The sequence below is a fragment of the Gallinula chloropus genome, assembly GCF_964237585.1.
Source record: "Gallinula chloropus genome assembly, chromosome: 5".
Taxonomy (NCBI): Eukaryota; Metazoa; Chordata; class Aves; order Gruiformes; family Rallidae; genus Gallinula; species Gallinula chloropus.
In genome coordinates, this window is record NC_140090.1 from 8,256,182 (window position 1) to 8,268,880 (window position 12,699).

The 12,699-nt window shown below is 44.3% G+C and overlaps 1 protein-coding gene across 1 annotated transcript in view; it reads right to left on the reverse strand.

The window, feature by feature from the left end:
* Positions 1-235: 235 nt before the first annotated feature.
* GPR39 (G protein-coupled receptor 39) overlaps positions 236-12,699 on the reverse strand; it is a gene marked incomplete at both ends in the record, with an annotated part of 77,775 nt that continues 65,311 nt past the window's right edge. Inside the window, one exon of the mRNA XM_084265179.1 lies at positions 236-759. Within this exon, the coding sequence (XP_084121305.1) occupies positions 236-759 (524 nt within the window). The remainder of the gene's footprint in view (positions 760-12,699) is intronic.

Below are 12,699 nucleotides of genomic sequence, written 5' to 3' on the forward strand. Positions count from 1 at the left end.
GGAAGTTCAGTTGTTGTGGGGAGAGAGGGGCTGATATTTTTGGCAGCTAACGAATTCAGTTAGCAGATTGAATTTCCAGCGTGCACTTAAAAATCCCAGCAGCAGGATACAGAACTGCTCTTTTTGCATAATTGGAAACAAATCCATCTGTGTTATTCCTTCTAAGTGTAGTCAATTCCTCTGCCATCTTCATATTTTTAAGTTCACTGCTAATCATTGACTTTGCCTTAGGAAGTCATACTTGATGCTCACAAAGGCCGTTCTGTGTGTGTGAACTGGGCTCTGAGCTCGTCTCCAGCGGCTCTACTTCTGAACTGGGCTCCGGTTGTTCAAGACCTGGTTGCTGTGGGCTGCAGTCGGGCTTGTTCTCACTCTGAAAAGTACTTAGGAAAACTTTGTTATTGCTCTTTGTAGAAGAATTACGCCTTGAGGAAAGGAAGAGTAGTGGGCGTAGGGACCGCCTGCTCCTTGCTGCAGAGCTCTGGTTGGCTCTGAGAAACTTCTGCTTGTTGGCATGCTCTATTGTCAGGCGGCAGCGGAGGACCTGCAGGAACACTGTGCGGAACTGCTGAGAAGAGATGTTGTACAGGAGGGGGTTCACCACCGAGCTGAGGTAGAAGAAGATGTCAGCGATGGGAAGAAGAGTGACGTACGCTCTGAAATAAGGGACAGTCCAGTCCTGCTTTGGTTTAGCAGCAGCCATGATCCTTCTAACCTGGTTTGGCATCCAGCATATTGCCAGAGATGCAACAATCAGTCCTGCGAACAGCAAGAGGAAGAAAGATACATTGTGGGGAGAAGACCATAAAATACTTAGTATCAGTGCTGCACTTACTTGTTAGAAAATAGTACCAATTTTTCAATGTTTTGCTTGACAGCTTTTTCTGCCAGTAGCATTTTGTTTGTTGTTTTTAATAACCGTTGCAAGGTCATTGCAGCACATGCTCTGACAAAAGGCTGCACAGTGCTTGGATAGTGTTTCTTTGTACCTATTGCCGTTTATTAGTTTTCAAAGTGTTCTTTCACTGATATCTGTATCTTTGGAAAGAATGCATTTTTATTTGGTTTATGTTCTTACATTTCTTATGTCTTTCCCTTTACTTTGAAAACCAAACAAAATAAATAGAACCTATAGCCATATTAGATCAGGCAATACCCAGAAGAGATCAGATGGTTGTTTGTACTTTACAAAAAAAAAAAAGCATAATATATTTCGTGTTATTTTTGGTAAAGTTCCTCTTAAAGAAGATATTTTTAAGTGAAAATATGTATGGATCTTTTTATGGTAATTAAGATATGTTGGGCTTTCTTAAAAATCAAATTCCAGTGGAATTAAATTATGAATGTAAACAAGAAAAACCCAAGCCTAGTCATGAAAGTGTAAGCGGTTTCAGATTATGAATTATGCTTTAAAATGTGGTGTCTGACCATTTTGTATTTATATGTAAATATAAATACATGTTGCTGCATCACTGATGGCATTAAAAAGGGGGTAACTTAAATGTTGGATGTCTGAAAATTCTGCCTCTGCAGCAGCATTCACTAGGGCTGCAGCTGCCTCTGGAACAGCAGCCCTGAAGAAACACGTGGGTGACCTTGAGCAGTTTCTGGTCCTGGGCAGGAAGTGGAGCAGGGGAAGAGCACTCAAATCCTCACTGGCATCCACTGCAGCTGGTGTGCATAAGCGCTGGAAATCTGACATCTTGGGTGAAATACCAGGTACACAAACTAACTCCTCTCTGCCACCTCCCCCTGCCCCAAGCGTTACGTCTGAAAACAGACAATACAGCTCCTAGTTTGCTGCTTCCACTTTGTTTTGTTCTTTGCAGGAGATGTGCCTTACAGGAACCAGGAACGCTTCACTTCAAGGCAGCAGGAGCTGGAGGTTGGCTTCCCCACTGCAGCAGCACAAAATAGTAGAGTATCCTGATGCAGAGTTTTCACTGCTATTAGACTTCTGTTACACTCTGTCTCCTCCAAGATGTATCCTCCTTTCTCAGCAGAAGCACAGAATTGTTTTAACTTCTGCCTGTCCAGACCAGGTCAGGTTGCCCCCTTGAACAGGTCACTGTAGGAACACAATACTGAAGTAGCACACTCTGACTTTTCAGGCCACGAGAATGCTACTTCAGTACTGGGCAAACAAGTATGTAATGGGGAAGAGGGCAGTTTTCTGCAGTTTCTGAAAGTTTTCTGAATTTTTTTCATAACTTTGGAACTGCCAGGGCCGAAACAGGGTATGTCTAAGGTCTCTCCACCACCTCTCCAAGCAAAGGTATGAAACGTCTCCTTTATTATTATTATTAAAGATATTAAGTTTCTTACTGAAAGCTATAATTACTTTAACTAATTTATTATCTCGCTGAGTGAGATACCAAATAAAAGTTCTATTTTCTTCTCATTTTCTTCTGTAATTGCTCAATGTCCCAGTAATTTTGGTAGGATGGGGGGGGGGGTACTGTATCTCGAACTTAGAGCACTAGAGCACGAGCTGGGGAAGGCTGTTCTTAGTAGGCAGCTGAAAAATGCCTTTGGCCACTCCCTGTTCTTTTAACTACTGCAAGGGCTCAGGCACAGCTCATTCCCATTCCTTACCAATCCCCTGCCCGACTCTTCCCCAGCCGCCTCACCTCATTTTTCAGTACCTGTTGTGTGTCTCTCGTAAGCTGATCAGAACTTCTGTGTTAGTCCTACAACTTCTCCAGCTTTTGGTGTTTCTTCTTCTGCTGCTAGCAGGGATACAGGGATAGGAGTCCTGGCACAGGCCAGCAGAAAATAAGGGCTCTGACCAGTGACTTGTGACAGGCCTTATAAAAAGGCAGCAAGAGGGATGTGACTGGCATGCTGTGGCATTTTCTCTGTGCAGCTTAAACACAAGGCCCACAGATGCAGGGCTGCAGAATCCTTGTCAAATCTCACCAGGTGATCTCTTTCTGGGGGAAAGAAACTACAGCTCTCTGGTGAGATTTTGTTGTTCTTGGTTAGAAACAGGATACTTCATCATGCTGATTAATAGTTTCCTAAATTATGAATGGTGCTGTGAAAAACCATGAGCAAACACTGTGTGCATTCAGTTTTAAAGCTGAAATGCTCTGCAATGGCTCATTTTTTCCTTGTATCTGAATTCTTTGCCACTGACCTTTCTTTTTAGTTCAAACTGCCAAATGCTTAAAAGACACACACACACACACACACACGCCCCTTGTAGTCTTCAAGCACTTTTGTTCTGGGGCATGGAATATTTCATTATGTGTACAGCAAGTCAAAAACGAGCTGCTTCTGCCCTGGCATGGTGCAGTGAGGCTAGTCTTTGGGGGGGGTGGGAGGAGATGTCTGTAAAACTGTTGTTTTCCAGGAATGAATAATTGTTCATTTTTACACTTGAAAAAAAAGAGGCTTGTTGATTGAAAGATACACTGTGTAAATAAACATGCTGACAAACTCACAGTATTTTTTCCAACTGTTCACACTTGCCATAGAGCTATGAAGTAAACTGAGGAGCATGAGCAGAAAAGCTTTATGCTCACACCTTAGCGTATTAAATATTGTGACTGAATCACTGCTCCCATCAAACTGAACTTGTACACAGGCTCTAGAAGCTTGTGTTGTGCTGTGATGTGCAGAACACACATAAAGGACATTGTACCAGCCTGAGTGTAAACCACACTCCATCTTGCTCCAGTACTGATGCATTATTCCCTTGAGCTTGCTGCCTCCTAGAAATTAAGCTCCTTCACTTTTCATCTCATACCCAACTTTCCCCTCTACTCCTTATTAAATTGAAAGAAATTAGTAGCTCATTTCTTTCCCCCATTTTCCTGACTGTTGCACTGAAGTGACACGCTAGATAAGAGCAGAGATTTATTTTTCCAGTGAATAATGAAGTTTATAAATAAATGAATGCTGTGGTCCAGTGACCTCCATCACTGCTGCTTGAAACTGCAACCTGTGTTTTAATCACTTGATGCAATCATCAAGAGCATGGTATAGACCATGCCAATAGAAGCCAGGAGACCTTGTGTAACCTACTTGGCTATATGGCAGTGCATACATCTCACCCTTTAGGTAAGTGTTTGTACTTACAGTTTGTTTAACATGGATGTAGATATTTCAAGGTGACAAACAAACAAAAAAAAAGTGATATAAAGATCCTTGACTAAAACCACTCTGAAAAATCTAAACCCTCAACCAGCCCCAGACAAGCTTACTCAAAATAGGAATTGCCATGCTCAACTACTATTTTAACCTGGAAGAACACCAAACATCTCAAGCCTATTTAACAATGATTTATATCTGGGAATTATCTCTGTAACTTTCCCAAAGTGGATCTTTTACACTATTAATATGTGACAAAGGATCATTTATGTAGTAAAATAAACCTAGCATTTAAGTGCCAATAACACAAACATGCACTGCTGGCACAGGGCAGGAGTTTGGCAGTCATCTGTCCCTTAGCAGTGCTTTTTTATTACTCAGAGCATTCCTCTGGACCATAGGGGATTGAAATAAATTCATTATGAACTTTATTGGGAAGGATTTTTAACTACATGTAAATGCCTGGCAGAGGGCTTCCTCTTCCACCCTTCCAGATGTTCCTCATTTTTCTACTGAAGATTTTTGTCTTTTTTTTTCCCTGTACCTGAGCACTTCAACATGTCCTTTTATGGTCCAGCCATTTATTTCCTCTCCATCCTGGCCCTTGCCAGGTGTCCTGCAAAACCTGAAATTGTCTACAAAATTACCACTGTCACTAGGAAATGCCATCAATATGCTTGTTGTGGCTGCCAGAGCCCATTAACGGAGCCTGTTGTGGTGACCCCAGGTACATGCTCCTTTGCCTGTGCCACTTAACCCTGACCGCCCCGGTGCCTCAACCTCGGCCGGACCCTGCTGCTGCTCTCATCAGAGGTAGCCCCAGCAGCCTGAAACCTCAGCTCTTCTGTGATTTAATTAACGACACGAAAGTAGGTTCTCAACATCTGCTTGTAAACTGACATTTAAATGGCAATTGTCAGTGGAATATAAGCATATGGTTACTGAGTTATGAGTTATGAGTCAAGTGCAGGCAGCGATGCAGTTGGTTCAGAGGGAGATGGTTTTTAGCGCTCATTTCACATTCACATACTTGGCCAGACTATACTCAAAGGTGTAACGTGACATTAATAACTTATGCCTTAGTCACAAAGTCTCCCACCCATCATCAGCCCCCAAAAGATGAAAATACTGAGACCACTGCTCATTATTAAGCAATACCAATCGTGAGAAAACCACTTGGTCCCCATTTGAGTGCTGCAAACTGATTTGAAAACACAAGCAAATACACCTCCTCATTAGTCAGGGTCTTGAGGTTCATAAAACCAGTTGCTACTAGCTTGGGAGAAGGGAAAAGGGAAGACTCCAGTACGAAATAAGAATGTGACTTTCAGGAGATGGGTTTTTTGGCATGTATTTATTTGTTTGTTAGTTTAACCAGGACTCAGAGAATTTGCTTGTTGTTAGAAGCAGGGTCCAAGGCATTAGGTTATTGTCTTGCTGGCTCTTAGGAAAAAAGGCGAGGCACAGAACACAGTCAGTCACTGAGATGACCTTCCCAGCTGTGGATCAATGCAGTATTGTCGTCCAGCAGCTGCAGCTGCTCCCTGCCTCTGCTGCTGCAGTTGTCTGCATGTGAGAAGTCAGCCACCCTATGCATATTGTCTACTGACAATTGCCACTTAAATGGCAGCTTGTAAATGCTGTCATCGCTGTCTGACTCGTACGTGCAGCCGAGAACCCAACCAGCCCGGTACTGAATGGCTGCAGCAGGAGCGATGCAGACTGCACTTCCTCACTGGTGTTAAATTGAGGAAGACTGGAGCACCTCAAGGTCTGACTGTCTTCTCTGCTTTCCAGCCCCAAGGGTTTCCTACCAGTGCTGCTTCTGGCAGGTATGAATTTGGAGCTGTTTCTCTGGTCTACAGCACTGGGTGGAATTTCACATCCAAACTTTGTGTTTTTAACAGCTTCTGGTCAGCATCTGGTGTTCAGCCCTGTTCAGATCAACACCCATCGCAAACCCCTCTCTGTCTCTGACCAACAGCGACTAGGTGTTGAGCAGAAGGGTGCATGGGGAGTTGGACTGACGAACAAACCTACTACTGCTCCCAGACTGGTTACTACCTAGCATTCATCTCACCCGTTTAAAGTCAGCAGGTTTAAAAGCAAGAGAGGTACAGCAGCATTTCTTCAGAGCATCTGTGGAACTTACCATGTTTCTGCTTAACTGCCAGAGCTGGTATCCCCCCAGAAACGGGTCCCTGTAACGTATTTCATGTGCTGGAAGGCTTTTGTAAACCCCACACAAGTCTTTCGTTACGTTCAGTGCCATCATGCCTGCCCCCCTCTGTGCAGCCTGTCATCACTGTCTGGCTAGGAAACCCCTGTTATCTTGCTCTCTGAAACCTGGAATTAGGATAAAAGGGTGATGGGACAAACTGGAAGGTTAATCCTTCACAGAGAGTGAAGTGGCCACACTCTTCTTGCCCACACACACTTGCTGGGAACAAATGTGAAAGGCCTGAGTGAACGCTCTGGATGCTCTGTGCTATTAAAGGCTGCCTGTAAAGACATTCCAGCTGGCATGCAGACACACAGTGCCACACGTAGCACAGGCATGAAGTAAGCTTACCACAAGGCTCCTAACAGATCCACAGGTGTCCCCCCTGTTCAGCATTAACAGCATCATTTCGTAGGCTGCGATTCACAGCTGGATCTCAGAATCAAAGTCTTGATGATTCGAGTCCTGCACTCTGCGCTGCGCCTCTGCTTCTGTGAGCTGTTAAGGAGCTCTGCCTTAGTGCAGAGGTAACTGCAGGAAGCAGCACCAAACAACTGCTCCATAAAACAGAAATGGTGGGTTTGCTGCTCCTTCCACTAGCAACAGTTAACGTCACATTTCCCCCAAATCAATTGCTCAGTCTTGTAGTCGTGCATCGTGTCACACCCATCAATAAGGGTTTTGCTTGAATGAGGGCTGGAGTGTGCTCCATGTGCAGGATAAAGCATCTGATGAAGTTTAAAATGGGAAAAGAATACTAATAGAAACCTCCCTTTTGCTTCAGCCATGGGCAAGTTTCTTCCGCTGAAGGACAAACATTATAATAATAATAAGCACATATTGATGTATGTTGAGGTGAATATAAAAATGCATTAACCTGAGAGATAAATATTGATACTGCTCTGTCTGTGTCAATATTTAGTTCAAGGGACAATAAATTTTGATTGTCACAGAAAGCAGCCACCGTGTGCAGCTACATCCATTTTGTATAAATGCAGATTGTTCAGCACCGCTGTTCCTTTTATCCTCAACTTTAAGAACCACAGATTTGTCTTTCAAAAACTCTTCTCTGGAAGGGAAGGAGGCAATAAGTGACCTAACCCTACACAGGCAGGAAGAATAGGAGAAATGACCAGCATCCTCCTCCCAATGCTCTCCTCATCAGAGTTCTAACCAGCAGAGACCTGGAGGCTCACCCTGGGACCTGGCCCTGATTCTGGACTGGCTGAAGTGTGCAGCCGCCTCAGAGAACAGGAGTTTCCTCATCGCTGCACATCGGCGATTCGCTGCCTTTGCTGCGGAGTCACCTCGTGTATGACCCACACACAGGGGTTCCACTGGCAAAGGAAAGGAGACAAAATCCAGCCCCTGCACCTACCTGTGCTGGTGCTGCAGGGACACCAGGGACAAAGGAGGTTGTGAGACATCAGCACAAGCAGGCATATCTCCAAGCACTCACAGCAAGGCTCTGGCAAACACCCTGCAGCCCTTCTCAGAATGGGTCTAAACTGAACAGAAGTCAGTAGCAAACTAGTTACCTTTATAAATACTGCTGGAAGGATTAAGTGTGTGGCCTGGGACAAACAGCTAAGAACCAGCTCCCTGTACACATCTGATCCTGTCAACAGCTTCCAGCAAAAAAAAAAAAACAAGGGAGTGGCAATTCCCATAACCTTCAGAGGGCTTTGGGTCCATCTAGTGTTCATGATCCTCACCTGGCCTCACAGGTACTGTACACCAGGGGCCGTGTCCCATTGGTGAGCACAGCTGGGTGATGGGACAGTGCTGCCCCACATCGTGGTGCAATAAATGAAAGGCACTGAGAAGTACTGAGCTGCTGCTTGGTGCAATAAGTGAACCAAACCTGCAGGATTCTAATAGATGTGTGCAAGTAAAGCTGTCTGTCTTCCAACTGAAAACACCTCTTGCTAAATCACCAGAGGTAAAGCACTGCACACATTCCAGCCGTCCTTTCCTCAGAGCCACAACGCGTTAAGCATGGGACACTGACAACGTGGGGAATTTGCTTTAATCCTTATTAAAAGCTTCCATAGATAACTGGGGCTGTCAGGCATGTTGAGAAGTATTTCATACCCCTTGGCATCAGAAAACCACCTGCAGCTGCTCTTGCTACTTCATTTCACAGGTGACTACATGCCAATATAAATTATCATGTAGACCCAGGAGGTGTTAGCACAGTCTGAAGTGTACATCTTCTCTTTGGCTTGGACTACACTCTCCCCCTTAAATACCCTCAATGCTACTAGAGCATTGAGACCAAATGTGCTTGTCAGAGGGTTTGGCACAACAACAAAACAAGAGCGTGCCCACAGCCCCTCTGCCTGGTTGCAATCCCTGCATCACCCAACAGCTTGCTCTGTTCAGCTCCTCCTTGCTCTGCTGCACCCATTCCTCCTCTGTGACTACCAACAAAGAGCTGCTCTAGGCTGGACGCTGCCCAGCAGTATCACACCAGCTACTCCACAGCAAAGGGTGAGGCAAGTTTTGTTTCCAGCAACCCGTTCTCTCTTAGAAACTAATGCTGAAGGGACCTGTGCTTTCTGACACTGTACTTAGTCCTCTACAACTGATAAACAGTGGATTGGGCTGAGAAACATGAACAGTCCTGCTAAACAAGGAGATGCTTACAAGGGACTTACCAAAGCTTGAAGTCTGTGTATCACTGATGCAGCCAGCTGGGACTTCAAGGCCACTACAGTAAAATCTTTTATGTCTCTGCAGCACTAAAACCTAACAGTGCCCGGGGACCCCATCATATTCTTCCCCACAAGTGATGGCAAACAGGGCTCTTCAGAGGAACGAGCTATTTTTGCTCTGCACTGTCACTTAACAACCCCGAGCCATGAGGTAGAGTGATGCCAGAAGCCTCAGAACTTGTTGGGGGAACAGAGGCATGTGGAATGTAATTAGTGAGGACACAAGTGGTAACAGTTTTACCAATTTAAAATATCTGACAATTATCTTAGTTCTTAGCAGGGTCAAGTTTTGCTTCTCAAGTATTTTTAAATACTGCCATTTCACAGTGCAGACACTAGGAAAAAGCTAAAAGCCACTCAGGGAAGTGTCATGACAGCAGCATTGCTACTGAACAGGTGTAGTGCTTTTCTAGGGACTCCCAACTCTGTGGACAAAGCAAGTTGGTCACTGCCCTGCCGAGGCTGCTGTGCAACATAAAAGGTAAAATGAGAATTCTGTATATTCCCTCGTCCTCTTTGGTGCTTCCCTTCACACAGCTGGGTAAGCAGTCATGAAATGATCCCACCTTACACCAAGTACCAACTCGGCATCTGAAGCAATGGTTGACTCTTTCATTCAGGTGCCCATCTCGTGTCAATAAAGCTACAGAATCCAGCTTCTACTCTTGAGACATTCATTTCCATTCACTACAACTGTCCAGTAAATACATAAAAGACATTTTTAATCAGGGCTATGAAAGTAGCTGCATCAAGGGGAAAGATCTAGAATATTTCAGAAATGCCCATCGACTCAGCGTCAGATGACAAACCATTGTAACACTGCAGCTGTCAGAAGAGACATGCTTATTGGAAACTGTTTCTGCATTGAGAAAGGCTTTTCTAAAAACACTAATATGGGCCCTGTGTAGAACAGGTTTAGATTTTATTGATGCTTCTTCCTTGCAAAACAAATTCCTGCCATGGTTGCTTTGATTTTCTTTTAGAAAGAGTGAAGACTTGTTTTCTTTCTGCATTGGCGAAACAATGGGAAAAATACATCTTCCATATACATCTCATTTAGATTCTGCCTTCTAACTAGCAAACACAATTTGGAATTGAGAGGTTTTTTGTTTTTACATTACGAAATCAGCCGTTGCAACATTAAACAGCTCATCTATTGCAATTCAGCAGGAGAAATCATTGAACAATCAACTGCAGAATACAAATACAGAAAGACAATATATTAGCTCGGCAGATACATAAGATACTCCTGAGCTCTGCCAGAAAGACAAGCTTGAACTATATGTTATATGGAACCGATCGTCATGGGGGAATCAGCAAAGCTCTTCCTAAATGAGAGAGAGATTATCAATCTCCAAGTCAGATTTTTTTTGTACCAAAAAGCCTCAAAGGAAGAAACTTGCTGTTTTGCAGCAAGTGAGATGAAATGGAATTACTGATGCACAAATGGTAGCAAGATCATGCTTGCCAGCTGCTTTAAAAAACAAATGCAATTGGAGTTTATGTTCAGCAGCCCAAGTGAGAAGACAAACCAAGGCAAATTGCCATAAAAAGAACGTGCAGTTACCCAAATTCTACACCAAAACCCGCCAGAAGCAGCAAGATGCAGGGAATGGAAAACTCCCAATGCCGGTGTAGCACCAGGAGCACGATGGCTACCAGCTCAGTGGCTGAGAGCTCTGGGACTGAACGCCAATTTATTGTTCTCCCCTGTTCCTGAGGAAGGTGATTGTGTCAGCCCAGTCAGACATTGGTACCTCAGTTTCCCTGGATGGGAGGAAAATGTCTGAGAGCGTTGCATTGGACCAGACCTCCTGTTTGTTTGTCCACCCTGATTTACAACCTAACTACAGCAGTGACATGCAACACCCGAATTGTCTCTGCAGCTAGCTCCCCCTGGGAATGGCCTTTTGGAACACTACGTTTTGGGTATTGATGGACAGGGCTAAGGCTGTCTGCTTCCATCAGAAGGTATGGCTCTGCTGAAGGGAAGGTGGGTGGAGGCTGCAGTGCAGGGGTGCAGGGGGGTGTAAGAGAGGAGGAGACTGAGGGGTGACCTTATTAATGTTTATAAATACCTAAAGGGGGAGAGTCAGGAGGATGGAGCCAGGCTCTTCTCAGCGATGGCAGCGATTGGACAAGGGGCAAAGGGTGCAAGCTGGGGCATAGGGAGTTCCATGTAAATATAAGGAGGAATGTTTTCACTGTGAGGGTGACAGAGCACTGGCACAGACTGCCCAGAGAGGTTGGGGAGTCTCCTTCTCTGGAGACATTCAAAGCCCACCTGGATGTGTTCCTGTGTGATTTAGTTTAAGTGATCCTGCTCTGGCAGAGTTGGACTAGATGATCTTTTGAGGTCCCTTCCAACTCCTAATGTTCTGTGATTCTGTGATTCTGTTTGCAGCTTCCCCTGAGAAAGTTATTCAGGAAGCAGTAGTATTTCCATTGCAGTAAAGTCTCTTCCCTGCTAACACCTGAATCTCCTTTTATTTACGTTTCAGAGCTGTCCAGAGAATGGTAATGAGTGCAAACACGTCAAAAGCTCCTTTCCCAAACCTTTTCAAGGAATGGATATACAAGATAAAGAGTATCCCTCCCCCTCACCACAGCCCTGGCAGAAGCCTAATTCAAAGTCTGTGAGACTCAAAGTCTCCCGTATCAGGTGAGAAGGGGGATGTGCTGTGTGAAGTGGCATTCAAATCAACACCTGGACGTGGGGGTTCGGGGAGCCCGTGGGCACCGTTTGGTTTGGGAGCCCTGTGTCTGTGCTGTGATAGTCACACTTTGCTTTCAGAGAGCTGCTGGGGACTTCCAAAATGTCTCAGCTAGCCAGCACGCAGCAATAGCTCACAGCAGACATCAGACAGCGTTTCTTCCTCTCCCCCACAAGCACAATCTCAGTCCTGTATCTCAGCATTAGTAAAAGATGTCAGCTTATTGTGCTATATGTTATTTATTTGAAGTAAACTCCCTTATAATGATTTTTAACTTCAGGAAAAAAAAAACAGTGCTTGTTCCTTGCCTTATCCAAGCCACACAGGGTACATTTTTTCTGGCCTTTTAACTCTCTTTTATTTCCTTGAGGTGAATCCACAGCTAACTAGAGTATTCCAGGTGGAATTGGAGCATGCAGCTCGCTCTATCTTTTGTAGCACCTTTCCAAGAAACAGTAAGAACTATAAGATACTACTGCAGACCTGAGAAAACTAATTAAGCCAGAGTTCCAACTACCCAACAGCTTGCTCCCTCCATCTCTCCCAGAATATACAGGAACAAGACAGTGTTTTTTAGAGGAAATCCTATAAACAAAGAAGAGGAATCAAGATGTGGCAATGAATTTGATTTGATTTTGCCTTTTTTAGTGTAAATTCTGGAATCTGGTGATAAATACGTTTCCTGGAGCACAGAGAAGACGCAGGGGATTCTGGCAAGGATGAAATCTACCCTACTGTAAATTACAAAACATATTTCTTCTTCCAGCCTCATGCAGCTGGGTCCAGCTTTGGGCACACAGGACCACAGTGATGGAGAAAAAGACTTTTACAATAATCAGATGTAATAAATATATGACTACAAAAGGAAGGTCACTAAATATAACATCAGAATTCACAGCAACTGAGAGGGCAATTATAAACTTTCCTATGCATTTATACAGCACCTTAAGTT